Source organism: Coregonus lavaretus (genome assembly GCF_964263955.1).
Source record: "Coregonus lavaretus genome assembly, chromosome: 29".
In the NCBI taxonomy this organism is placed as follows: domain Eukaryota; kingdom Metazoa; phylum Chordata; class Actinopteri; order Salmoniformes; family Salmonidae; genus Coregonus; species Coregonus lavaretus.
This window is the reverse complement of record NC_140016.1, coordinates 13,531,972-13,557,890: the sequence shown is the minus strand read 5'-3', so window position 1 is coordinate 13,557,890 and position 25,919 is coordinate 13,531,972. Positions and strand designations below refer to the sequence as shown.

Sequence of the window (25,919 nt, the reverse complement as noted above, 5' to 3'; positions counted from 1 at the left end):
GTCTGTTATTAAGATCAGTGTCTGTCTGTCTGTCTGTCTGTCTGTCTGTCTGTCTGTTTGTTACTAAGACCAGTGTCTGTCTGTTTGTTATTAAGACCAGTGTCTGTCTGTTTGTTATTAAGACCAGTGTCTGTCTGTCTGTTAATAAGACAGTGTCTGTCTGTCTGTCTGTCTGTCTGTTATTAAGACTAATGTCTGTCTGTCTGTTTTTAAGACCAGTGTCTGTCTGTTTAAGACCAGTGTCTGTCTGTCTGTCTGTCTGTCTGTCTGTCTGTCTGTCTGTCTGTCTGTCTGTCTGTCTGTCTGTCTGTCTGTCTGTTATTAAGACCAGTGTCTGTCTGTCTGTTATTAAGACCAGTGTCTGTCTGTTTGTTATTAAGACCAGTGTCTGTCTGTCTGTCTGTTATTAAGACCAGTGTCTGTCTGTCTGTTATTAAGACCAGTGTCTGTCTGTCTGTTATTAAGACCAGTGTCTGTCTGTCTGTTATTAAGACCAGTGTCTGTCTGTCTGCCTGTTTGTTATTAAGACCAGTGTCCGTCTGTCTGTTTGTCTGTTATTAAGACCCGTGTCTGTCTGTTTGTTATGAAGACCAGTGTCTGTCTGTTATTAAGATCAGTGTCTGTCTGTCTGTCTGTCTGTTATTAAGATCAGTGTCTGTCTGTCTGTCTGTCTGTCTGTCTGTCTGTTTGTTACTAAGACCAGTGTCTGTCTGTTTGTTATTAAGACCAGTGTCTGTCTGTTTGTTATTAAGACCAGTGTCTGTCTGTCTGTTAATAAGACAGTGTCTGTCTGTCTGTCTGTCTGTCTGTTATTAAGACTAATGTCTGTCTGTCTGTTTTTAAGACCAGTGTCTGTCTGTTTAAGACCAGTGTCTGTCTGTCTGTCTGTCTGTCTGTCTGTCTGTTTGTTTGTCTGTTATTAAGACCAGTGTCTGTCTGTCTGTTATTAAGACCAGTGTCTGTCTGTATGTCTGTTATTAGGACCAGTGTCTGTCTGTCTGTCTGTCTGTCTGTCTGTCTGTCTGTCTGTCTGTCTGTCTGTCTGTCTGTCTGTCTGTCTGTCTGTCTGTCTGTCTGTCTGTCTGTCTGTCTGTCTGTCTGTCTGTCTGTCTGTCTGTTATTAAGACCAGTGTCTGTCTGTCTGTTATTAAGACCAGTGTCTGTCTGTTTGTTATTAAGACCAGTGTCTGTCTGTCTGTCTGTCTGTTATTAAGACCAGTGTCTGTCTGTCTGTTATTAAGACCAGTGTCTGTCTGTCTGTTATTAAGACCAGTGTCTGTCTGTCTGCCTGTTTGTTATTAAGACCAGTGTCCGTCTGTCTGTTTGTCTGTTATTAAGACCCGTGTCTGTCTGTTTGTTATGAAGACCAGTGTCTTTCTGTTATTAAGATCAATGTCTGTCTGTCTGTTTGTTATTAAAACCAGTGTCTGGCTGTCTGTTAATAAGACCAGTGTCTGTCTGTCTGTCTGTCTGTTTGTTTGTTATTAAGACCAGTGTCTGTCTGTCTGTTATTAAGACCAGTGTCTGTCTGTCTGTTTGTTTGTCTGTTATTAAGACCCGTGTCTGTCTGTTTGTTATGAAGACCAGTGTCTGTCTGTTATTAAGATCAGTGTCTGTCTGTCTGTCTGTTTGTTAGTAAGACCAGTGTCTGTCTGTCTGTTTGTTATTAAGACCAGTGTCTGTCTGTCTGTTAATAAGACCAGTGTCTGTCTGTCTGTCTGTCTGTTATTAAGACTAATGTCTGTCTGTCTGTTTTTAAGACCAGTGTCTGTCTGTTTAAGACCAGTGTCTGTCTGTCTGTCTGTCTGTCTGTCTGTCTGTCTGTTATTAAGACCAGTGTCTGTCTGTCTGTTATTAAGACCAGTGTCTGTCTGTTTGTTATTAAGACCAGTGTCTGTCTGTCTGTCTGTTATTAAGACCAGTGTCTGTCTGTCTGTTATTAAGACCAGTGTCTGTCTGTCTGTTATTAAGACCAGTGTCTGTCTGTCTGTTATTAAGACCAGTGTCTGTCTGTCTGCCTGTTTGTTATTAAGACCAGTGTCCGTCTGTCTGTTTGTCTGTTATTAAGACCCGTGTCTGTCTGTTTGTTATGAAGACCAGTGTCTGTCTGTTATTAAGATCAGTGTCTGTCTGTCTGTCTGTCTGTTATTAAGATCAGTGTCTGTCTGTCTGTCTGTCTGTCTGTTTGTTACTAAGACCAGTGTCTGTCTGTTTGTTATTAAGACCAGTGTCTGTCTGTTTGTTATTAAGACCAGTGTCTGTCTGTCTGTTAATAAGACAGTGTCTGTCTGTCTGTCTGTCTGTTATTAAGACTATTGTCTGTCTGTCTGTTTTTAAGACCAGTGTCTGTCTGTTTAAGACCAGTGTCTGTCTGTCTGTCTGTCTGTCTGTTTGTTTGTCTGTTATTAAGACCAGTGTCTGTCTGTCTGTTATTAAGACCAGTGTCTGTCTGTATGTCTGTTATTAGGACCAGTGTCTGTCTGTCTGTCTGTCTGTCTGTCTGTCTGTCTGTCTGTTATAAAGACCAGTGTCTGTCTGTTTGTTATTAAGACCAGTGTCTGTCTGTCTGTTATTAAGACCAGTGTCTGTCTGTCTGTTATTAACACCAGTGTCTGTCTGTCTGCCTGTTTGTTATTAAGACAAGTGTCCGTCTGTCTGTTTGTCTGTTATTAAGACCCGTGTCTGTCTGTTTGTTATGAAGACCAGTGTCTGGCTGTCTGTTAATAAGACCAGTGTCTGTATGTCTGTCTGTTATTATGACCAGTGTCTGTCTGTCTGTCTGTTATTAAGACCAGTGTCTGTATGTTTGTTATTAAGACCAGTGTCTGTCTGTCTGTTATTAAGACCAGTGTCTGTCTGTCTGTTATTAAGATCAGTGTCTGTCTGTCTGCCTGTTTGTAATTAAGACCAGTGTCTGTCTGTCTGTCTGTCTGTCTGTCTGTCTGTCTGTCTGTCTGTCTGTCTGTCTGTCTGTCTGTCTGTCTGTCTGTCTGTCTGTCTGTCTGTCTGTCTGTCTGTCTGTCTGTCTGTCTGTCTGTCTGTCTGTCTGTTTGTCTGTCTGTCTGTCTGTCTGTCATTAAGACCAGTTTCTGTCTGTCTGTTATTAAGACCAGTGTCTGTCTGTCTGTCTGTCTGTCTGTCTGTCTGTCTGTCTGTCTGTCTGTCTGTCTGTCTGTCTGTCTGTCTGTCTGTCTGTTTGTTATTAAGACCAGTGTCTGTCTGTCTGTTATTAAGACCAGTGTCTGTCTGTCTGTTAAAGACCAGTGTCTGTCTGTTTGTTATTAGGACCAGTGTCTGTCTGTCTGTCTTTCTGTTATTAGGACCAGTGTCTGTCTGTCTGTCTGTCTGTTATTAAGACCCGTGTCTGTCTGTTTGTTATGAAGACCAGTGTCTGTCTGTTATTAAGATCAGTGTCTGTCTGTCTGTCTGTCTGTCTGTCTGTCTGTCTGTTTGTTATTAAGACCAGTGTCTGTCTGTCTGTTAATAAGACCAGTGTCTGTCTGTCTGTATGTCTGTCTGTCTGTTTGTTTGTTATTAAGACCAGTGTCTGTCTGTCTGTTATTAAGACCAGTGTCTGTCTGTTTAAGACCAGTGTCTGTCTGTTTAAGAGCAGTGTCGGTCTGTTTAAGACCAATGTCTGTCTGTCTGTCTGTCTGTCTGTCTGTCTGTCTGTCTGTCTGTCTGTTATTAAGACCAGTGTCTGTCTGTCTGTTATTAAGACCAGTGTCTGTCTGTCTGTTATTAAGATCAGTGTCTGTCTGTCTGTTAGTAAGACCAGTATCTGTCTGCCTGTTTGTTATTAAGACCAGTGTCTGTCTGTCTGTTATTAAGGCCAGTGTCTGTCTGTTTAAGACCAGTGTCTGTCTGTCTGTCTGTCTGTCTGTCTGTCTGTCTGTCTGTCTGTCTGTCTGTCTGTCTGTCTGTCTGTCTGTTATTAAGATCAGTGTCTGTCTGTCTGTCTGTCTGTTTGTTATTAAGACCAGTGTCTGTCTGTCTGTTATTAAGACCAGTGTCTGTCTGTCTGTTATTAAGACCAGTGTCTGTCTGCCTGTTTGTTATTAAGACCAGTGTCTGTCTGTCTGTTATTAAGACCAGTGTCTGTCAGTTTAAGACCAGTGTCTGTCAGTTTAAGACCAGTGTCTGTCAGTTTAAGACCAGTGTCTGTCTGTCTGTCTGTCTGTCTGTCTGTCTGTCTGTCTGTCTGTCTGTCTGTCTGTCTGTCTGTCTGTCTGTCTGTCTGTCTGTCTGTCTGTCTGTCTGTCTGTTATTAAGAGCAGTGTCTGTCTGTCTGTCTGTCTGTCTGTTACAAAGACCATTGTCTGTCTGTTTAAGACCAGTGTCTGTCTTTCTGTCTGTCTTTCTGTCTGTCTGTCTGTCTGTCTGTCTGTCTGTCTGTCTGTCTGTCTGTCTGTCTGTCTGTCTGTCTGTCTGTCTGTCTGTCTGTCTGTCTGTCTGCCTGTCTGTTACTAAGACCAGTGTCTGTCTGTCTGTTATTAAGTGCTATTTAGCAGGAATACTTATTCTCTAATTGGCTGAGTCAGACATGCTGCTTGCTAATTGCACGTTGGCATGTGTTTGTAAATGGTATTATCACATTGGTCTCTGTAGCTATTCGTAATTGTGATGTCATGTAACTGACTAAAACAGAGTGTATTTATTGCCTGGCCCAGACAATGTCAAATGTAAGGAGTTTAGTATGTGTAATATATTTTCTACCAAGGTAAATGCTGTATTAAATGTTTTTAATACATTTTGAGGTGGCTAATAAAAGAGCAGCTTACCAGTGCATCTGCTTTGTGCTTCAGATTCTTGGCTTCCTGCATGTAGTAGTCTGCAGTGTGAACTCTGTGGACAACACATACATTGAGACTATGTTAGTCATGTCAGTTATGTTAGAAATATACATCTGTTTGCAGTTGTGTGACTGCCTGGATTGCTTAAGGGTAATGTTGTCCTCCACATGCTGAATATGTTTATTTTGAATTCTCAATATAGAGGAACTCGACTCTGTAATCACATCCCACACATACGTCAACTTCCCTGGGTTCTGTTCCATTTTAATCATGTTTGAGACTTAAATTAGTACATGCATCATGTCATTCAAATCTGTCAGTGCATCATGTCATTCAAATCTGTCAGTGCATCATGTCTTTCAAATCTGTCAGTGCATCATGTCTTTCAAATCTGTCAGTGCATCATGTCTTTCAAATCTGTCAGTGCATCATGTCTTTCAAATCTGTCAGTGCATCATGTCATTCAAATCTGTCAGTGCATCATGTCATTCAAATCTGTCAGTGCATCATGTCATTCAAATCTGTCAGTGCATCATGTCATTCAAATCTGTCAGTATATCACGTCATTCAAATCTGTCAGTGCATCACGTCATTCAAATCTGGAAGTGCATCATGTCACTCAAATCTGTCAGTGCATCATGTCATTCAAATCTGTCAGTGTATCATGTCATTCAAATCTGGCAGTGCATCAGATAGAAAAAACGCAGTAGGTGTTTTTGGAGAAGTTAGTCATACGTACGTGTTATTGAATGTTAGCTTCGGTCTTCTTGGCTCTATATGCTCCATGGACAGAGATGAGGGGTTGGACCAAAGGTCGGAATCAGACTGACCATTGCCATGGAAACTGCCAGATGGTTTGCTGTGGGTATCTTCCTCCTGTGAGATGGAGGGGTAAATTATAATGCTAATTACCGGCCAGCAGTAAGTGTAATAATACTGTAAGGATTCATCCTGGTGATTTGGACTGCTGTTACGTTGTGGCCATGGTGTCTTTTTTTCTGTCCTGGCTTTAAACATATTCATCCTCTTCAAGGCTGTTTATAGCTCCTTTCAAAGGGTAATTAGATTAGATTAGCAAAAACACAGGAAATAGTGGTAGAAGCCTGGAGCAGAGAAATAATCTGCAGCAACAGCCCCGTCTTCCAACTTCTCTGCACAATTAATTGTAGAAGACATGTTCTCTTAGCAAACGGAGTGGACGTAAAAGTAAATAATAATAGTTATATAAAATAATAGTTTAAACCATCCATTTAAAAAATGTTGCTCTGTAATTGATGATGATAGCAATACAAAAGTAAGAAATACAATTTTACTGTATAATAACGCCGAAGAACAACAACAATATTAATTTTGGCAAGTGTCAACATGACCAGCTTACACTGCTTGTCTTAGAATGTGAGAAGAATTTGCTCTCTCCTTTGCTGCGGTGCTTGTGTAAAGAAGAGGAGGATGAGGAGGAGGAGAAGGGGGGCAGAGAGCAGCTGAGGGTGGGTAGTAATAAGGCGCTACTAGCGCCGCCCTCCTGGCTGAAGGAGGAACACTCGCTGGTCCTGCGCTGGCGGACGGGGGGCTCGTCGGAGAGCGGCGACAGCAGGGGAGGCAGCAGCTCTCTCTTCCTGGGCTGTTTCCTCAGAGAGCTGGGCAACGACAAATAGAGAAACATTTATGAAACGCTTATGTATTGTTTATGAAGTGTTACGACATCCTTATGTAGGTACCCTTCAAAGTGTTATCAAAACAGACATAAGAGAAGAACAATTCTCTCTCTCTCTCTCTCTCTCTCTCTCTCTCTCTCTCTCTCTCTCTCTCTCTCTCTCTCTCTCTCTCTCTCTCTCTCTCTCTCTCTCTCTCTCTCTCTCTCTCTCTCTCTCTCTCTCTCTCTCTCTCTCTCTCTCTCTCTCTCTCTCTCTCTCTCTCTCTCTCTCTCTCTCTCTCTCTCTCTCTCTCTCTCTCTCTCTCTCTCTCTCTCTCATACTGACTGGAGAGGTACGGTGAGTTCTCGCAGCCTGAAATGCCAGCCAATCTCAACTGTTATGTCATCAAAGTGGTGGATGGATGAAAAAAAAGGAGAGAAATGACTTGACTGAGCTATTTGTAAAATTGAGAAGTACAGGTATTATGTGCAGGCCTAAAAGAAAGCATCTGGCCTTAGACAGAACATTCTGTTAGAATGAATGATTATTTCTGCTTTCATTATAAGACTAATTAAATGCAGCACTATACCGCGAAGACATAAAGTACAGATACTTCTCAGTATCTGTTGGGTTTTATCAAAGAGCATATCCAACTGAGAATCTCTTAGACTTATAAAAAAAATATCTTAAAAACTATTGGAACCAAGATGTAAAAATAACTGATGTTGGCACAAGATGGAGCATAACTAATGAAATTGTACGCTTTATCCAGTATAAACTAATATATAGAATTTATTACACAAGACACAAAATTCACAAATTCAACAGTACAATGTCATGTCTCAAGTGTAAAACTAATAATGACTCAATAATCCATGCTTACTGGGAACGCTATGAAGTTCGGAAGTTGTGGGCGGAGCTAGAAAGTTGGCTGTCAGAATTTATATTACAATATAAACTTACTTTTAATCAATCTGTCTGCATATTTCAAGACATGACATATGGGGGTGTAGTGAGATACCTAATGGGCTGGACAATTATTTTCTCATCACTCATTTTGAAAAAACGTATACTAAAAACTTGGAAGTCAATCAATCCGCCATCATTAACAGAATGGAAAAATCGAATGATTTATTATTGAAATAGCATGGGCGATTGAGAAAAACAAATTGGTTCAATTTAAGGCCATGTGGCAAACAATAATGCAGGCACTAGGGATGGGGTTGTGAGCAGGCGGGTCTGGGCAGATGAGATGTAATCATTGTTTGTATGTGTCTGTAAGTTGTCGTACGTACAGTACCAGTCAAAAGTTTGGACACACCTACTCATTCAAGGGTTTTTCTATATTTTTACTATTTTCTACATTGTAGAATAATAGTGAAGACATCAAAACTATGAAATAACATGTAGTAACCAAAAAAGAGTTAAACAAATCAAAATATATTTGAGATTTGAGATTCTTCAAAGTAGCCACATCTTTGCACACTCTTGGCATTCTCTCAACCAGCTTCATGAGGAATGCTTTTCCAACAGTCTTGAAGGAGTTCTCACATATGCTGAGCACTTGTTGGCTGCTTTTCCTTCACTCTGCGGTCCAACTCATCGCAAACCATCTCAATTGGGTTGAGGTTGGTCGGTTGATTGTGGAGGCCAGGTCATCTGATGCAGCACTCCATCACTCTCCTTCTTGGTCAAATAGCCCTTACACAGCCTGGAGGTGTGTTTTGGGTCATTGTCCTGTTGAAAAACAAATGATAGTCCCACTACCAGATGGGATGGCGTATCACTACAGAATGCTGTGGTAGCCATGCTGGTTAAGTGTGCCTTGAATTCTAAATAAATCACAGACAGTGTCACCAGCAAAGCACCCCCACACCATCACACCTCCTCCTCCATGCTTCACGGTGGGAACCACACATGCGGAGATCATCCGTTCACCTACTCTGCGTCTCACAAAGACACGGCGGTTGGAAACAAAAATCTCAAATATGGACTCATCAGACCAAAGGACAGATTTCCACCGGTCTAATGTCCATTGCTCGTGTTTCTTGTCCCAAGCAAGTCTCTTCTTCTTATTGGTGTCCTTTAGTAGTGGTTTCGTTGCAGCAATTTGACCATGAAGGCCTGATTCACGCAGTCTCCTCTGAACAGTTGATGTTGAGATGTGTCTGTTACTTGAACTCAGTGAAGCATTTATTTGGGCTGCAATCTGAGGTGCAGTTAACTCTAATGAATGTATCCTCTGCAGCAGAGGTAACTCTGGGTCTTCCTTTCCTGTGGCGGTCCTCATGAGAGCCAGTTTCATCATAGCGCTTGATGGTTTTTGCGACTGCACTTAAAGAAACTTTCAAAGTTCTTGAAATGTTCCGTATTGACTGACCTTCATGTCTTAAAGTAATGATGGACTGTTGTTTCTCTTTGCTTATTTGAGCTGTTCTTGCCATAATATGGACTTGGTCTTTTACCAAATAGGGCTATCTTCTGTATACCACCCCTACCTTGTCACAACACAACTGATTGGCCCAAACGCATTAAGAAGGAAAGAAATTCCACGAATTAACTTTTAACAAGGCACACATGTTAATTGAAATGCATTCCAGGTGACTACCTCATGAAGCTGGTTGAGAGAATGCCAAGAGTGTGAAAAGTTGTCATCAAGGCAAAGGGTGGCTATTTGAAGAATCTCAAATATAAAACATATTTTGATTTGTTTAACACTTTTTTGGTTACTACATGATTCCATATGTGTTATTTAATAGTTTTGATGTCTTCACTATTATTCTACAATGTAGAAAATAGTAAAAAAAAATAAGAAAAACCCTGGTGTCACACTCTGGCTCCGGGACTGTGTGTTAGAGCCAGGGTGTATTTCATTTGGTGGTGTTGGGGATGGGTGTGTTTCATTTGTTTGTGTTTAGTGGTGATTGGTCAATGACTCCCAATCGGAGGTAACGAGTGTCAGCTGTCGGCTCGTTATCTCTGATTGGGAGCCATATTTAAACTGTGTGTTTTCACTTTGTGGTTGTGGGTTTTTGTTCCTGTTGTTCCTGTTGTTGCTGTGTTGCTGTGTTGCTGTGTTGCTGTGTTGCTGTGTTGCTGTGTTGCTGTGTTGCTGTGTTGCTGTGTTGCTGTGTTGCTGTGTTGCTGTGTTGCTGTGTTGCTGTGTTGCTGTGTTGCTGTGTTCCAGTGTTCCGTGTTTTTGTCACTGAGGACGTTACGATCGTGTTTTGTTTCGTTTTCGTGTGTGCGCTTCTTTATAATAAAGTATGTACGCTTATCACGCTGCGCCTTGGTCCGCTCATTTTGAAGACGATCGTGACAGAAAAACCCACCACAAAAGGACCAAGCGGCGTGTCCAGCGGCAACAGTATCCACCTATAAAGGATTCGTGGACATGGGAGGAGATACTGGCTGGAGAGGGTCCTTGGGCACAACCGGTAGAATATCGCCGCCCTCGTGAAGAGCTGGAGGCAGCGAAAGCCGAGAGGAGGTGGTATGAGGAGGCAGCACGGAGTCGAGGCTGGAAGCCCGTGGACGAGAGGCAACCCCAATAAATTTTTTGGGGGGGGCACATGGCTTGGGCAGCTGGGCAGCAGGAGGCTGCCACAGGTAGACGTGGAGAGAAGGCTATCGGAGTACGGGAGCCATTGGCGAGTAGAGGGAGGGAAGTTGTTGTGGCACGGCGTGAGAGACTGAAGTGTGTTACCAGTCCGGTCCGGCCCGTTCCTGAGCCCCGGTTAAGGCCAGTGGTGTGTGTTCCCAGTACGGACCGGCCTGTGTCTACTCCACGCGTCAAGCCCACGGTGTGCGTCGCCAGCCCAGCCCGGCCTGTTCCTGCGCCATGTAGGAAGCCTACGGTGTGCGTCGCCAGCCCAGCCCGGCCTGTTCCTGCGCCACGTAGGAAACCTACGGTGTGCGTCGCCAGCCCGGCTCGGCCTGTTCCTGCCACTCGCACCAAACCAGGGGTGCGAGTCGCCAGCCTGGTCCAGCCCGTTCCTGCTATTCGCACCAAGCCTCCTGTGTGTCCCCAGAGTCCTGTGCGTCCTGTTACTGCTCCCCGCACTAGCCCTGAGATGCGTGTCATCAGCCCGGGACCGCCAGTTCCGGCACCACGCACTAGGCCGTATGTGCGTCCCCAGGGTCCAGCATGCCCTGTTGCTACTTCCCGCACTAGCCCTGAGATGCGTGTCCTCAGCCCGGGACCACCAGTTCCGGCACCACGCACTAGGCCGTATGTGCGTCCCCAGGGTCCAGCATGCCCTGTTGCTACTCCCCGCACTAGCCCTGAGATGCGTGTCCTCAGCCCGGGACCACCAGTTCCGGCACCACGTACTAGGCCGTATGTGCGTCCCCAGGGTCCAGCATGCCCTGTTGCTACTCCCCGCACTAGCCCTGAGATGCGTGTCCTCAGCCCGGGACCACCAGTTCCGGCACCACGCACTAGGCCTTGTGTGCGTCCCCAGGATCCGTCAGCCAGCCATGAGCAGCCAGATCCGTCAGCCAGCCATGAGCAGCCAGATCCGTCAGCCAGCCATGAGCAGCCAGATCCGTCAGCCAGCCATGAGCAGCCAGATCCGTCAGCCAGCCATGAGCAGCCAGATCCGTCAGCCAGCCATGAGCAGCCAGATCCGTCAGCCAGCCATGAGCCGTCCAGCCAGGATCCGCCAGAGCCGTCCAGCCAGGATCCACCAGAGCCGTCCAGCCGGGATCCGCCAGAGCCGTCCAGCCGGGATCCGCCAAAGCCGTCCAGCCGGGATCCGCCAGAGCCGTCCAGCCGGGATCCGCCAGAGCCGGGATCCGCCAGAGCCGTCCAGCCGGGATCCGCCAGAGCCGTCCAGCCGGGATCCGCCAGAGCCGTCTAGCCGGGATCCGCCAGAGCCGTCCAGCCAGGATCCGCCAGCCAGCCAGGATCCGCCAGAGCCAGCCAGCCAGGATCCGCCATTTAGTCCGGTGCTGCCCCTTAGCTCGGTGTTGCTCCTTATCCTGGTGCTGTCCCTTATCCTGGTGCTGTCCCTTATCCTGGTGCTGCCCCTTAGTCCGGTGCTGTCCCTTAGCTCGGTGCTGCTCCTTATCCTGGTGCTGTCCCTTAGTCCGGTGCTGCCTCTTAGTCCGGTGCTGCCCCTTAATCCAGGTGGGTTAGGTTGTAGGGTGGTCAAATGGAGGAGGCTACTAAAGCGGGTAGTGACTATGGTGGGGTGGGGACCACGACCAGTGCCAGAGCCGCCCCCGAGGAGCAACACCCACCCAGCCCTCCCCATTTTTTGGGTTAGGCGCGGTCGGAGTCCGCGCCTTTGGGGGGGGGGTACTGTCACACTCTGGCTCCGGGACTGTGTGTTAGAGCCAGGGTGTATTTCATTTGGTGGTGTTGGGGATGGGTGTGTTTCATTTGTTTGTGTTTAGTGGTGATTGGTCAATGACTCCCAATCGGAGGTAACGAGTGTCAGCTGTCGGCTCGTTATCTCTGATTGGGAGCCATATTTAAACTGTGTGTTTTCACTTTGTGGTTGTGGGTTTTTGTTCCTGTTGTTGCTGTGTTCCAGTGTTCCGTGTTTTTGTCACTGAGGACGTTACGATTGTGTTTTGTTTCGTTTTCGTGTGTGCGCTTCTTTATAATAAAGTATGTACGCTTATCACGCTGCGCCTTGGTCCGCTCATTTTGAAGACGATCGTGACACCTGGAATGAGTAGGTGTGTCCAAACTTTTGACTGGTACTGTATGTATATGTTGGTCTTGTTTTTTGGAATGTAAAAAAAGAACGAAAAGGAAAAATAAAATAGTATTTAAAAAAAGAAACAGTGCATGCGTATATCAATGATATTTAATATAATTTCAACATATCCTTTTGGCTTGGTTGAAAACCATAAAACCGTTTCAGTTTTCCACATAATTTTTTCAGTGCCTCTGACCCTCTAAGGAGGCAGCCTAGAAATAGGCCTAGAAATAGCCCTGTAGTGCACTGACGGGTCAGAATATTGATTGATCAAGCAGTGGAACGGCAGTTTGTTGAGACAGAAAGCACTTGTGCTTAGATTTACAGTCCTTCTAATATCCACTCCTGCTCCAGAAACCTGGCCCCTCAGAGGGGAACCCAGTGGACTGCAGTCTGGATCCATGTGAGTGTGTTCTTGGTATAGCTGTGTGTGTGTGTGTGTGTGTGTGTGTGTGTGTGTGTGTGCCCACATGGGGCTTCTGTTAACAATAGAATGTTATCTATGTTAACAGATAAGAGACAGGTGAGGAAGTTGCCGTGAATACTTTCCTCAAAGTTACTATTGAGTTTAAAAACCACCAAGAATGTAAAGTAGTAGCGAGAAACCTGGCCTCCCTCATAGAGCTACTATATTTTTTCACATTGTTTGCAACAACAGATTATTTTTGCCCCCTTTCCCTAAACTCATGAGGATTTCATATATGAGAAAAAAAATGCTTAGCTGGCGCAAGAGCGCCTAAAGCAGTAACGGGGGAAACGCAGTCAGAAAACCTCATTAGGATTATGTTGCTCAGGTTATTTTTCAACAGCAGCATATTTTGTCTTGTTTCATGGGCCTGAAAATGAGCATAACCCTGGTCGGTTTACGGCATTAATAAAAAGCATCTTTACACTCCAATCTGATTAAAAGGCTTTGAGGCTGTCTAAATTCGGCTGATTTAAAGGTTACTAGGCAGGTCATATTTCAGCCCAGACCAAAGGGTTCAGTATTTCTGCACTAGATACCTGTGGCAGATCATATATCACAGTGCTGGGTAATCATATTAAATATATGTGTAGTGTTTAGTGGTAAAGCTCAGCTAGTGGACACTCCGTCCGCCGGACTCACTACACTCGACCCCCCCGACCCTTGTCACCAGCGTCCCTTTGACGAGCAGTTGCTCTCCACAGCGCTAATTAAATATCTAAAATTAGCGTTGGTGCCCTTGACAGTGTCACGTTACCTTAATGCTGTAGGACACAGCAAAGAGCTATCAGCAGCTAAGGGTATACCATACTAGGGACATCACTGCTCCTGTACCTCCCAGCATCCTCTCTGAGGAGGATCTACACTGGTTGGACCTTGGCTGAGGACGTAACGATAGCTAACACACTTTTGTACATCGCACTGTTCCGTACATTTGACCTTATTTTAGCGCCCCCAAAACGTAATTCTTCCAGGTCAACTGTACTATGAATACCATTATAAAGCACAATTTCTCCCCTTTCCAGCAAAATCAATGACGAGACCTTCATGCTGCCCGTCTCTGCATGATTGAAAAAAGCAATGGAGCTCTGCTGGGTCTTTTTAAAAATGGAGGGAAGCGAAAGCTACTGCGCATTAGTGAAAGGGGGAGATATGTTGTGTGGGGAACTGGCTTTTTTAACCCGATTTGTCCAACTTATCACCACTAAAATGTAAATAAAACACTATAAAGAGTTGATATAATGTCTAATTACATACAGTTGAAGTCGGAAGTTTACATACACTTAGGTTGGAGTCACACGATTTTCACGGAAGAATACTGTACCAAGTTAGCTAGCTGAATAAACTAAGTTAGTCTATTCCTAGAAAACATTGAACCGCTGTAGTTTACAACAATTATAGTTTCTGAGGTGGAAGTTGGGAGAGTTATATTTGGGTGTTGTGGTGAGGGAGGCCCCGCTCTCTCCTTTCCCAGATGTTTAGTTCATTTCATTCCGATCTCCTTTGCATTATTGTAGCCATTTTCTGCAGCCTGTCAACTATGCCTCTGTCTATCCCTGTTCTCTCCTCTCCGCACAGGCTATACAAACGCCTCACACCGCGTGGCTGCTGCCTCTCTAACCTTGTGGTCCCTGCACGCACCACCCACGTGGAGTTCCAGGTCTCAGGCAGCCTCTGGAACTGCCGTTCTGCTGCCAACAAGGCAGAGTTCATCTCAGCCTATGCTACCCTCCAGTCCCTCGACTTCTTGGCGCTGACGGAAACATGGATTACCACTGAAAACACTGCTACTCCTACTGCTCTCTCCTCGTCTGACCATGTGTTCTCGCATACCCCGAGAGCATCTGGTCAGCGGGGTGGTGGCACAGGAATCCTCATCTCTCCCAAGTGGACATTTTTTATTTTTCCCCTGACCCATCTGTCTATCTCCTCATTTGAATTCCATGCTGTCACAGTCACTAACTAGCCCATTTAAGCTTAATATCCTTGTCATTTATCGCCCTCCAGGTTCCCTTGGAGAGTTCATCAATGAGCTTGACGCCTTGATAAGTTCCTTTCCTGAGGATGGCTCACCCCTCACAGTTCTGGGGGACTTCAACCTCCCTATGTCTACCTTTGACTCATTTCTCTCTGCCTCCTTCTTTCCACTCCTCTCTTCTTTTGACCTCACCCTCTCACCGTCCCCCCCTACTCACAAGGCAGGCAATACGCTTGACCTCATCTTTACTAGATGCTGTTCTTCTACTAATCTCACTGCAACTCCCCTCCATGTCTCCGACCACTACTTTGTATCCTTTTCTCTCTCGCTCTCCTCCAACACTACTCACTCTGCCCCTACTCAGATGGTAATGTGCCGTCGCAACCTTCGCTCTCTCTCTCCCGCTACTCTCTCCTCTTCCATCCTATCATCTCTTCCCTCTGCTCAATCCTTCTCCCTCCAATCTCCTGATTCTGCCTCCTCAACACTCCTCTCCTCCCTTTCTGCATCCTTTGACTCTCTATGTCCCCTATTCTCCCGGCCGGCTCGGTCCTCCCCTCCAGCTCCGTGGTTTGATGACTCATTGCGAGCTCACAGAACAGGGCTCCGGGCAGCCGAAATGGAGGAAAACTAGACTCCCTGCAGACCTGGCATCTTTTCACTCCCTCCTCTCTACATTTTCTTCATCTGTTTCTGCTGCTAAGGCCACTTTCTACCACTCTAAATTCCAAGCATCTGCCTCTAACCCTAGGAAGCTCTTTGCCACCTTCTCCTCCCTGCAGAATCCTCCTCCCCCTCCCCCCCTCCTCTCTCTCTGTGGATGACTTCGTCAACCATTTTGAAAAGAAGGTTGACGACATCCGATCCTCGTTTGTTAAGTCAAATGACACTGCTGGTCCTGCTCACACTGCCCTACCCTATGCTTTGACTTCTTTCTTCCCTCTCTCTCCAGATAAAATCTTACGACTTGTGACGGCCGGCCGCCCAACAACCTGCCCGCTTGACCCTATCCCCTCCCCTCTTCTCCAGACCATCTCCGGTGACCTTCTCCCTTACCTCACCTCGCTGATCAACTCATCCTTGACCGCTGGCTATGTCCCTTCTGTCTTCAAGAGAGCGAGAGTTGCACCCCTTCTCAAAAAACCTACACTCGATCCCTCTGATGTCAACAACTACAGACCAGTATCCCTTCTTTCTTTTCTCTCCAAAACTATTGAGCGTGCCGTCTTTAGCCAACTCTCTTGCTATCTCTCTCAGAATGACCTTCTTGATCCAAACCAGTCAGGTTTCAAGACTGGTCATTCAACTGAGACTGCTCTTCTCTGTGTCACGGAGGCTCTCCGCACTGCTAAAGCTAACTCACTCTCCTCTGCTCTTGTCCTTCTAGACCTGTCTGCTGCCTTTGATACTGTGAACCATCAGATCCTCCTCTCCACCCTCTCCGAGCTGGGCATCTCCGGTGCGGCTCACTCTTGGATTGCGTCCTACCTGACCGGTTGCTCCTACCAAGTGGCGTGGCGAGAAGCTGTCTCTGCACCACGTGCTCTCACCACTGGTGTCCCCCAGGGCTCAGTTCTAGGCCCTCTCCTATTCTCGCTATACAGCAAGTCACTTGGCTCTGTCATATCCTCACATGGCCTCTCCTATCATTGCTACGCAGATGACACACAACTAATCTTCTCCTTTCCCCCTTCTGATAACCAGGTGGCGAATCGCATCTCTGCATGTCTGGCAGACATATCAGTATGGATGGATCACCACCTCAAGCTGAACCTTGGCAAGACGGAGCTGCTCTTCCTCCCGGGGAAGGACTGCCCGTTCCATGATCTCGCCATCACGGTTGACAACTCCGTTGTGTCCTCCTCCCAGAGTGCAAAGAGCCTTGGCGTGACCCTGGACAACACCCTGTCGTTCTCCGCTAACATCAAGGCGGTGACCCGATCCTGTAGGTTCATGCTCTACAACATTCGGAGAGTACGACCCTGCCTTACACAGTAAGCGGCACAGGTCCTAATCCAGGCACTTGTCATCTCCCGTCTGGATTACTGCAACTCGCTGTTGGCTGGGCTCCCTGCCTGTGCCATTAAACCCCTACAACTCATCCAGAATGCCGCAGCCCGCCTGGTTCAACCTTCCCAAGTTCTCTCACGTCACCCCGCTCCTCCGCACACTCCACTGGCTTCCAGTTGAAGCTCGCATCTGCTACAAGACCATGGTGCTTGCCTACGGAGCTGTGAGGGGAACGGCACCTCCGTACCTTCAGGCTCTGATCAGTCCCTACACCCAAATGAGGGCATTGCGTTCATCCACCTCTGGCCTGCTGGCTCCCCTACCTCTGCGGAAGCACAGTTCCCGCTCAGCCCAGTCAAAACTGTTCGCTGCTCTGGCACCCCAATGGTGGAACAAGCTCCCTCACAACGCCAGGACAGCGGAGTCACTCACCACCTTCCGGAGACATTTGAAACCCCACCTCTTTAAGGAATACCTGGGATAGGATAAAGTAACCCTTCTACCCCCCCCCCCCCCCCCAATTAAAATAATAATAATAATAATAATAAAACATTGTAAAGTGGTTATCCCACTGGCTATAAGGTGAATGCACCAATTTGTAAGTCGCTCTGGATAAGAGCATCTGCTAAATGACGTAAATGTAAATGTAAATGTAAAATTAAAACTCGTTTTTCAACCACTCCACACATTTCTTGTTAACAAACTATCGTTTTGGCAAGTCGGTTAGGACATCTACTTTGTGCATGACACAAGTAATTTTTCCAACAATTGTTTACAGACAGATTATTTCACTTATAATTCGGTGTATCACAATTCCAGTGGGTCAGAAGTTTACATACACTAAGTTGACTGTGCCTTTAAACAGCTTGGAAAATTCCAGAAAATGATGTCATGGCTTTAGAAGCTTCTGAAAGGCTAATTGACATCATTTGAGTCAATTGGAGGTGTACCTGTGGATGTATTTCAAGGCCTAACTTCAAACTCAGTGCCATTCACCACACATACAGTACTACCACCCATCAGAGAAAAACAACAGCCTGTAAGACACCCATAATGACTGTGTACATCCCTGTAACCATTTACTGTACATAACAGGATGCTCTACACTTTCCTTTTCTCATCCAGTAACCATAGGGATGCGTTAAGTAAGTACTGCACTGTGAGTGGTTCGGCGACACTTACTCTTTTGTGCTCATGTTCTTGTGGTGAATGGGTGAGATGCACGGGGGAAGAAGCATGGAGTCTTTCTCCAACCGTAACTTCTTGCTCCTGCCGACAGCGTCACAATGGTCAGACTGAAGAACAACCACACAAATAGCATAGTCAGCATTGAACATACTACCAGCACGTTCTCACTGCTCCTCCATGGACACACTCCAACCATTATCCTACATACCAATACCAGCTAGTACCGAGAGAAAAAAAGAGTGAGAAAGGTTCTGCACTTGCCTTGTGTTTCCTCTTGGCCTTGCTAGGGGGTTTCTCAACAGGGGTAGACTGTAGACTGGCAGGGGACTGGCGTCTGTGCTTGGCGCTGGGTTCCCAGGGTTCCCGGGACTCAACCTTCACAGGAGGGGGCTCAGGGGGGTCCTGTCCTGGGATTCTAGACAGGAAGCTCAGCTCGATCTTCACCCAAAGGGACTTGATGTCCTCAAAGTCCCTGAGAGGGGACAGCAGTTCATTCTGGACGATGGGGACAGGGAAGAAGACGGGTTCTTCCAGTAGGTCCCCAACCACACCAGGGTCTGGGATGGAGATGGAAGTGCTGCAGGTGCTGGTAAGGCTACTGACACTCAGGATATTGCTGTTGCAGTCCTTGGCTGCTTTGAGAGTCTGCAGGCTGCTGGGACCTGGGCAGGGAGGGTTAGGGACCTTGATCAGATCCTCTGGTTCAGAGTGGCACTCAGACGACGAAGACTCCGTCTCGATGAACTCCTTGGACTTGGGGATGATCTTGCTGGGCCCCCTGTGCTTCTTCTTGTCCAGGACTGGGGCTGGGGGAGGATGAGCTGGAGTAGAAGTAGTGGTAGTGGCGGTGTGAGGTTCCTTCCTAGGGGCAGCTTTCCCACTGGTGCCCTTGGTCCTGGACTTGGGTGGCTCCAGAAGAGGTGGAGGCTCCTTCTCCTTAGGGGTAGTGCTGATGGAGGTGTTGATGGGCTTGGACCAGGAGCTGTGTTCCTCCAGGCTGGACGAGCGTTCCACTTTCTTCGGCTGCTTCTTTCCAATGCTGCGTCTGGCTGGGGCCGTCTCCACCGCCACTGGGGACTTGACCTTTGAACTCTTGCCCTCTGAGACCTTTGGTCCAGTCTTGGGTTTGGCCTTCTCTCGGATGGGGCTGAGGAGGGCCCGTTCCTTGGCGTCGGTCTGGGCCAGCAGGACGGTGGGCCCAGGCTTGCTCTTCCCTGGGGCCGGGCCCTTGCTCCCAAGGGCCTGCTGGCTGTGGTCAGGCTGGGAGCTGCTGAGCCCATGGCTCTCTCTCTCTGGCTGGTTACTGATAAGTGCTTTGTTATGTGGGGTCACTTTGTTCAGCCACTTATCCAGCTGCCATTTGTTTGTTGGAGGTTCAGGCTGTATGAGGAAAGAAGAAGAAGAAAGGACAAAGAATTACAGGTAGATAGATCCAAGTTTGGTTTGATAGTAGACTACATAGCTTCATAAAACACTGTGTTGACTCATGAAAGTAAAATGTGATAATTCAATTGTCTCTTCAGAGTTATATGTTATCAAACCAATGAGCCAATGTCATGATGAAGAGACCATTAAAATAGACTCTCAGAAACTCATGAATGACTGAGTAGTGCTCCCATATTGTCCTTGTGCTAGTCTCCGACCATGCCACCTCACATTGTTTGTTTTCTACCATTATGCCCCTCGACAAGTACAAATGTTTCATATGAAATCATAAATACTGTCTTGAATGATCTAAATGATAGCAAATCATCCGGAAAGGAAGTGCTGGAAATGAATTGACTAAGGAATTAAGCATTAAAACCGGCTAACACATACAGTCTTCATCTCTGAAAGCCCCAGCCTTTACATCCCATCAGTTGGGGTGGTGGATTTAAGCTGTTCTGGGACGGGGGGATTTTAGGCTTAAAAGGAACCACAGCAATAATACATTAACAATCTAACATGGCTTCCGGAGAACTCCTGGGTTTTTAGTAAAACATCAGTAGAGTGCACTTTGAGAGGGAATGAGACATCCTTGAAGACAGACAGGCCCGTTTCCTGGCCCCCTGGATGTTCCCATTGGCTGTTCCCTGGTGGACAGGAAGTAATATGGCCTGTAGAGGGCGCCCAAATGCACTGTGGTAAATATTTACCCGGGTCTAACACTCAGAGTGCTCCTCTGTGGAATATTACTCTGCCTGGCACATGAGCTGCTTTAGCTGCCATGCAAGTCTCCAAGTCTCTTTACTACCATCAACTGCAACAACCGGGAAAGAGGGAAAGTTACTACCACTTTTTCCTTGAAAAATAAAGTCTGCTAGTTTAATCCTATCAAAATGATAGTGTAGATAGGGTTTTCATCCCTGGATCAAAATGGTGTACTAGTGTTTCTGTAGCCCAAAATAATAGGATCAATGTTTTCCCCTATGGTATAACACTGGTTGAGTATTGGTGGATAGCACAGTAAAAAAAAAAAATCTGACTGTGCCGGTACAATACAGTAAGGAGGGATTGTGTTGTACCTCTGGGGTGGCGGTCCGGGAGGCCCCGTTACACTCGCTGTCACTGGAGCTGCTCTCACTGTCTGAGTCCGACTCGGAGCTGCTCTCTGATTCACTGGAGCTGGCCGAGGCGCCACTGAAGCGGCCCGGGTCACTGGTCTGAGACGTGGCCACAGGGATGCTGGGTAGGAGAGATCAAGAGAGATAGATAGAAAGAACGAGAGAGAAGAGAGAGAGAGAGAGAACATATAGAGAAGGACATGGAGAGAAAAAAAGTATATATGTTTTCATAGATAAACATTGACTGTGTGATAGACAAAGCTTTACTTTAGCTGTTCTCCTCCAGCCTCATATTCCAGAAGCTCTACCTAGCCTCTGTGACCCTGGACTGTGACCCTGGACTGTGACCCTGGACTGATCTCATTCCACTGGAGTGTGTGAATAATGCACTGATGCGCTGTGACGCAGCTTTCTTTTGTGTCATCGTTTTTCTAAGAGCAGCCTTGTGTTCTGCCTCATGTTCGGCGCCAGCCACACGCCTGGCCTCGTGCTCTCTCTGCTCAGCACTCAACGCCGCGGTGCTGGCTCACTCAGCAGCGACACAGAGTTGGACGAGATGAGTCCGCCTGTCATTGACATGACTCCCAGATCCACACAGCCTGAAGACAGCAGGAGACAGCCCCATCAATCACACAGCATCATCTCTCTGTCTCTCTCTCTCTTGCTCTCGCTCAGAATTGTAATAAGGCAAACTGTTATTCAGAGAATAATGCATCTGACATCTGATAATCAATTTAATCAAACACAACATATAACTGCAGAACAAAGGAAATTGACATCATGCTTTATAATAAGCAATTTATTCTCCCTATTGAAAGTGTCAACGCTAGACTAGCTGAAGAAGATGTTGCAGGGGCGTATGGTACTGTGGGCCTGCTGTAGAAGGTAACAGCTCTAGCGATTGATGATAAATGCCTCCAGGAGACCGTTTGCTTTCTCACCTCCTACAGACTTATTATTCCACACTCTTTCAACTCTCTGTCACACTACTGGTTCTTCTGTTGGATCCGCTTTATAACACAATAAAACCCACACTACTGAACACAGGAGGTTGGTGGCACCTTAATTGGGGAGGATGGGCTCGTGGTAATGCCTGGAGTGGAATTAGTGGAATGGTATCAAATACAACAAACACATGGTTTCCATGTGTTTGATGCCATTCCATTCGCTTCGTTCCAGACATTATTGTGAGCCGTCCTCCCCTCAGCAGCCTCCACTACCACTGAAGCCATCAAAAGACACTCCATCCACTACAGCCTAAAGACTGGTTATAGAGGACCTGAGACACACTGGACAGGACAGGTGAAATTAAACAAGATGTATTTTCTGTCAACACCCCATTGATTTTTCTGTGACAGGGTGAGGGGGCATATGGCAGCTTGGAGATCAGCGCTGGGACATAGTGGTGGCACTAGGCTCTGGGACATAGCGGTGGCACTAGGCTCTGGGACATAGCGGTGGCACTAGGCTCTGGGACATAGCGGTGGCACTAGGCTCTGGGACATAGCGGTGGCATTGGCTCTGGGACATAGCGGTGGCATTGGCTCTGGGACATAGCGGTGGCATTGGCTCTGGGACATAGCGGTGGCACTAGGCTCTGCAGTGAAACAGAGCCATGTGTCAAATAACTACACTGTGCCATGGACCAATAACCATTTACTAACATGTCCAGCCTGTCTGAGCCAGGTCAAGTCCTTAGAGGAGTAGCCAACTCTCCTGCCCCCAGGGCTTGCCTAGTGGCCGTTTGGTTCCAAACGCTGGATTGCAGTACAGAGCTGGAGAGAGCCGGACCATTGGACTCTGAGGCTCACAGCCAGTTCAGGTTAATGATTAAAGATAGAGGCCAAGGCCCTGTGGGTATAGTGTGGCATGGTGTTCCTATGCCCTGCCCTGGCAGTGCCCACCGCTGCCCGCTGCCAGTAGGATGGCAGAGCAGTAGGAGGACATGGCATCTTGTCCCTTGCTCTGCTCACGTGTTCAAGTCCAAGCGGCTCCTGGGAGCTGGGCCAGCACAGCACCACTGTCTGTCTCTCTGTCTGGGCTAGCACAGTACCACTGTCTGTCTCTCTGTCTGTTGTTCTGTCTTCATTAGCTGAGGATGGTGCCAGCAGAAACAGAGCCAGTACTAGAACAAACCAACAGTAAAGGACCTTCTATCTACACATCCCACTCTGAGATAACCCTACCTGAAATGACAAGGCAACCATTGACAGATCCATGGAGTACTAGTCTAGATCTTACATACATTGTTTACAATCAATTGTTAAAGGAATAGTTCTAAGAATACACTATTTTTCTACATTCAAAATACTTTTTATGTAAGTAGAATTACTGTGGCATTCTCCAATACCCAAGTGTTGTCCAACTCATTCTCTGGAAGAAGAGATGTAATTACTATCCTAGGTCCCATTAAAGTGTTTAAAATAGACCTCTTGGAGACATTCTTACTTTCATCACTCAGTCTCTCCAAGTGGTGCTTGTGCATTTAAATAATTCATAAAAGGGAAGCGCTAATGTTCTATTTCAGAGCGTGAAGAACTGCAGCGGGGTAAGGTCACTTAATTTCCTTTGTCCACTTGATGGAGGTGAGCCTCAGCTGACAGCTGATAGAATCCTGAAAGGGGCTGGTGTCTTTAGAACAATGGCTGCTGTCTGCTTTCAGTGTGTTCACCTCGGTGTAGCCTGCTAACCTCTGACCTGCTAACAGGCTCTGCTCTCAGAACACTCTCCTAACCTCTCTAACCTGTCTCTCTCATGTCGGTGCTTGCAACAATGAGCTACCTTTCTCACAGCAGACAATAAAGACATTTAGAAAAAAATCATCCTCTGTCCATGGAACTTGCTGTTCCATCCAGAGTGATGAACTTCATGACAGACAGGGGTAAAATAATGACTAATTTGCTGGCATAATACATAATCCCGGTCATGCTGTGATATAACCGGTTCACATGAAGGTTTTTGACAAACAACAGAGAAAACAAACAAACAGTTGCATACGTCTCTAATGCAGACAATTACTATAATGTGTTTCAATCACTGGGGTTCAATGGGCCACACGCATCTCACACATTTACATTTGAACATCAAACGTGGCACTATTAATCTACTATAATTTAAGTAAATAAATGAATGGCATTCATAATTAATGGGTTTTCCAATTTCCTCCTCATTCCAAAACAAACTGGATGGAGGGCCTTTGGGAACATAATGTTCCCTGCGAGCCAGTCTGACAGACTGGGAGTGGAGGAAGGAAGTGTCTCCCCAGCAGAGAGACAGTCGCCCCAGGCAAACCCCAGGCAAACCCCAAGCTCCACACAAGGACCTCTGGGAATGTGAGAGGAGGATACTCTAAAATCAACAGCTTCTAACTCACCACACATTTCACACACAGTTCCAGTGCATATATTTAACCATTTATGCCAGCTAATTCACTTGAGTCTTCTAGATTCTTCTAGGAGCTGATCTGTCCAAGTATAGATTCACAGTGAGTTTTAAAGAGGGGGGCAGCTCTAGCGTACCATTCCATTCAGTCATATTATCACATTTTCTACAGTTATGTACAACTCTTTGAACAAGACGCTGCCAGACAGACCCAGACAGAATCCTGATGTAGTCATTACACAAACCAAACGACTTGGAGCATTCATTAAAAATGTAATAAATAAGTAAAGTTAGGATATTTAGAACTGTTTACACCATAAATATTCAACGTTTAGTAATGAAGCAATTTTCCAGGCCAGTGCAATTTGGAGAAAAAAAATTGGGATATTTACAACTCACAATATATCTCTCACTCACTCATCACTCACTAACTCACTCACTCACCAACTCACTCACCCACTCACCCACTCACTCACTCACTCACTCACTCACTCACTCACTCACTCACTCACTCACATACAGTGAGGGACAGAAGTATTTGATCCCCTGCTGATTTTGTACGTTTGCCCACTGACAAAGACATGATCAGTCTATAATTATAATGGTAGGTTTATTTGAACAGTGAGAGACAGAATAACAACAAAAAAATCCAGAAAAACGCATGTTAAAAATGATATAAATTGATTTGCATTTTAATGAGGGAAATACGTATTTGACCCCTCTGCAAAACATGACAAGGTACTTGGTGGCAAAACCCTTGTTGGCAATCACAGAGGTCAGACGTTTCTTGTAGTTGGTCACCAGGTTTGCGCACATCTCAGGAGGGATTTTGTTCTACTCCTCTTTGCAGATCTTCTCCAAGTCATTAAGGTTTCGAGGCTGACATTCGGCAACTCGAACCTTCAGCTCCCTCCACAGATTGTCTGTGGGATTAAGGTCTGGAGACTGGCTAGGCCACTCCAGGACCTTAATGTGCTTCTTCTTGAGCCACTCCTTTGTTGCCTTGGCCGTGTGTTTTGGGTCATTGTCATGCTGGAATACCCATCCACGACCCATTTTCAATGCCCTGGCTGAGGGAAGGAGGTTCTCACCCAAGATTTGACGGTACATGGCCCTGTCCATCGTCCCTTTGATGCGGTGAAGTTGTCCTGTCCCCTTAGCAGAAAACACCCCCAAAGCATAATGTTTCCACCTCCATGTTTGACGGTGGGGATGGTGTTCTTGGGGTCATAGGCAGCATTCCTCCTCCTCCAAACACGGCGAGTTGAGTTGATGCCAAAGAGCTCGATTTTGGTCTCATCTGACCACAACACTTTCACCCAGTTCTTCTCTGAATCATTCAGATGTTCATTGGCAAACTTCAGACGGGCCTGTATATGTGTTTTCTTGAGCAGGGGGACCTTGCGGGCGCTGCAGGATTTTAGTCCTTCACGGCGTAGTGTGTTACCAATTGTTTTCTTGGTGACTATGGTCCCAGCTGTTTTGAGATCATTGACAAGATCCTCCCGTGTAGTTCTGGGCTGATTCCTCACCGTTCTCATGATCATTGCAACTCCACGAGGTGAGATCTTGCATGGAGCCCCAGGCCGAGGGAGATTAAGCATGGAGCCCCAGGCCGAGGGAGATTGACAGGTCTTTTGTGTTTCTTCCATTTGCGAATAATCGCACCAACTGTTGTCACCTTCTCACCAAGCTGCTTGGCGATGGTTTTGTAGCCCATTCCAGCCTTGTGTAGGTCTACAATCTTGTCCCTGACATCCTTGGAGAGCTCTTTGGTCTTGGCCATGGTGGAGAGTTTGGAATCTGATTGATTGATTGCTTCTGTGGACAGGTCTCTTTTATACAGGTAACAAACAGAGATTAGGAGCACTCCCTTTAAGAGTGTGCTCCTAATCTCAGCTCGTTACCTGTATAAAAGACACCTGGGAGCCAGAAATCTTTCTGATTGAGAGGGGGTCAAATACTTATTTCCCTCGTTAAAATGCAAATACATTTATAACATTTTTGACTTGTGTTTTTCTGGATTGTTTTGTTGTTATTCTGTCTCTCACTGTTCAAATAAACCTACCATTAAAATTATAGACTGATCATTTCTTTGTCAGTGGGCAAACGTACAAAATCAGCAGGGGATCAAATACTTTTTTCCCTCACTGTACATATGGGAGCAAGGCTATCTATCTATCTATCTATCTATCTATCTATCTATCTATCTATC

At 46.2% G+C, this 25,919-nt stretch overlaps 1 protein-coding gene across 1 annotated transcript in view; it reads right to left on the bottom strand.

Annotated features, from left to right (window-relative positions):
- Nucleotides 1-25,919, bottom strand: part of LOC311105026 (AF4/FMR2 family member 2-like) — a gene marked incomplete at both ends in the record, with an annotated part of 221,560 nt that overhangs the window by 30,078 nt on the left and 165,563 nt on the right. Inside the window, 6 exons of the mRNA XM_084147006.1 lie at nucleotides 4,782-4,845; nucleotides 5,533-5,669; nucleotides 6,172-6,430; nucleotides 17,775-17,887; nucleotides 18,042-19,160; nucleotides 20,285-20,444. Coding sequence (XP_084003132.1) covers nucleotides 4,782-4,845; nucleotides 5,533-5,669; nucleotides 6,172-6,430; nucleotides 17,775-17,887; nucleotides 18,042-19,160; nucleotides 20,285-20,444 — 1,852 coding nt within the window. The remainder of the gene's footprint in view (nucleotides 1-4,781; nucleotides 4,846-5,532; nucleotides 5,670-6,171; nucleotides 6,431-17,774; nucleotides 17,888-18,041; nucleotides 19,161-20,284; nucleotides 20,445-25,919) is intronic.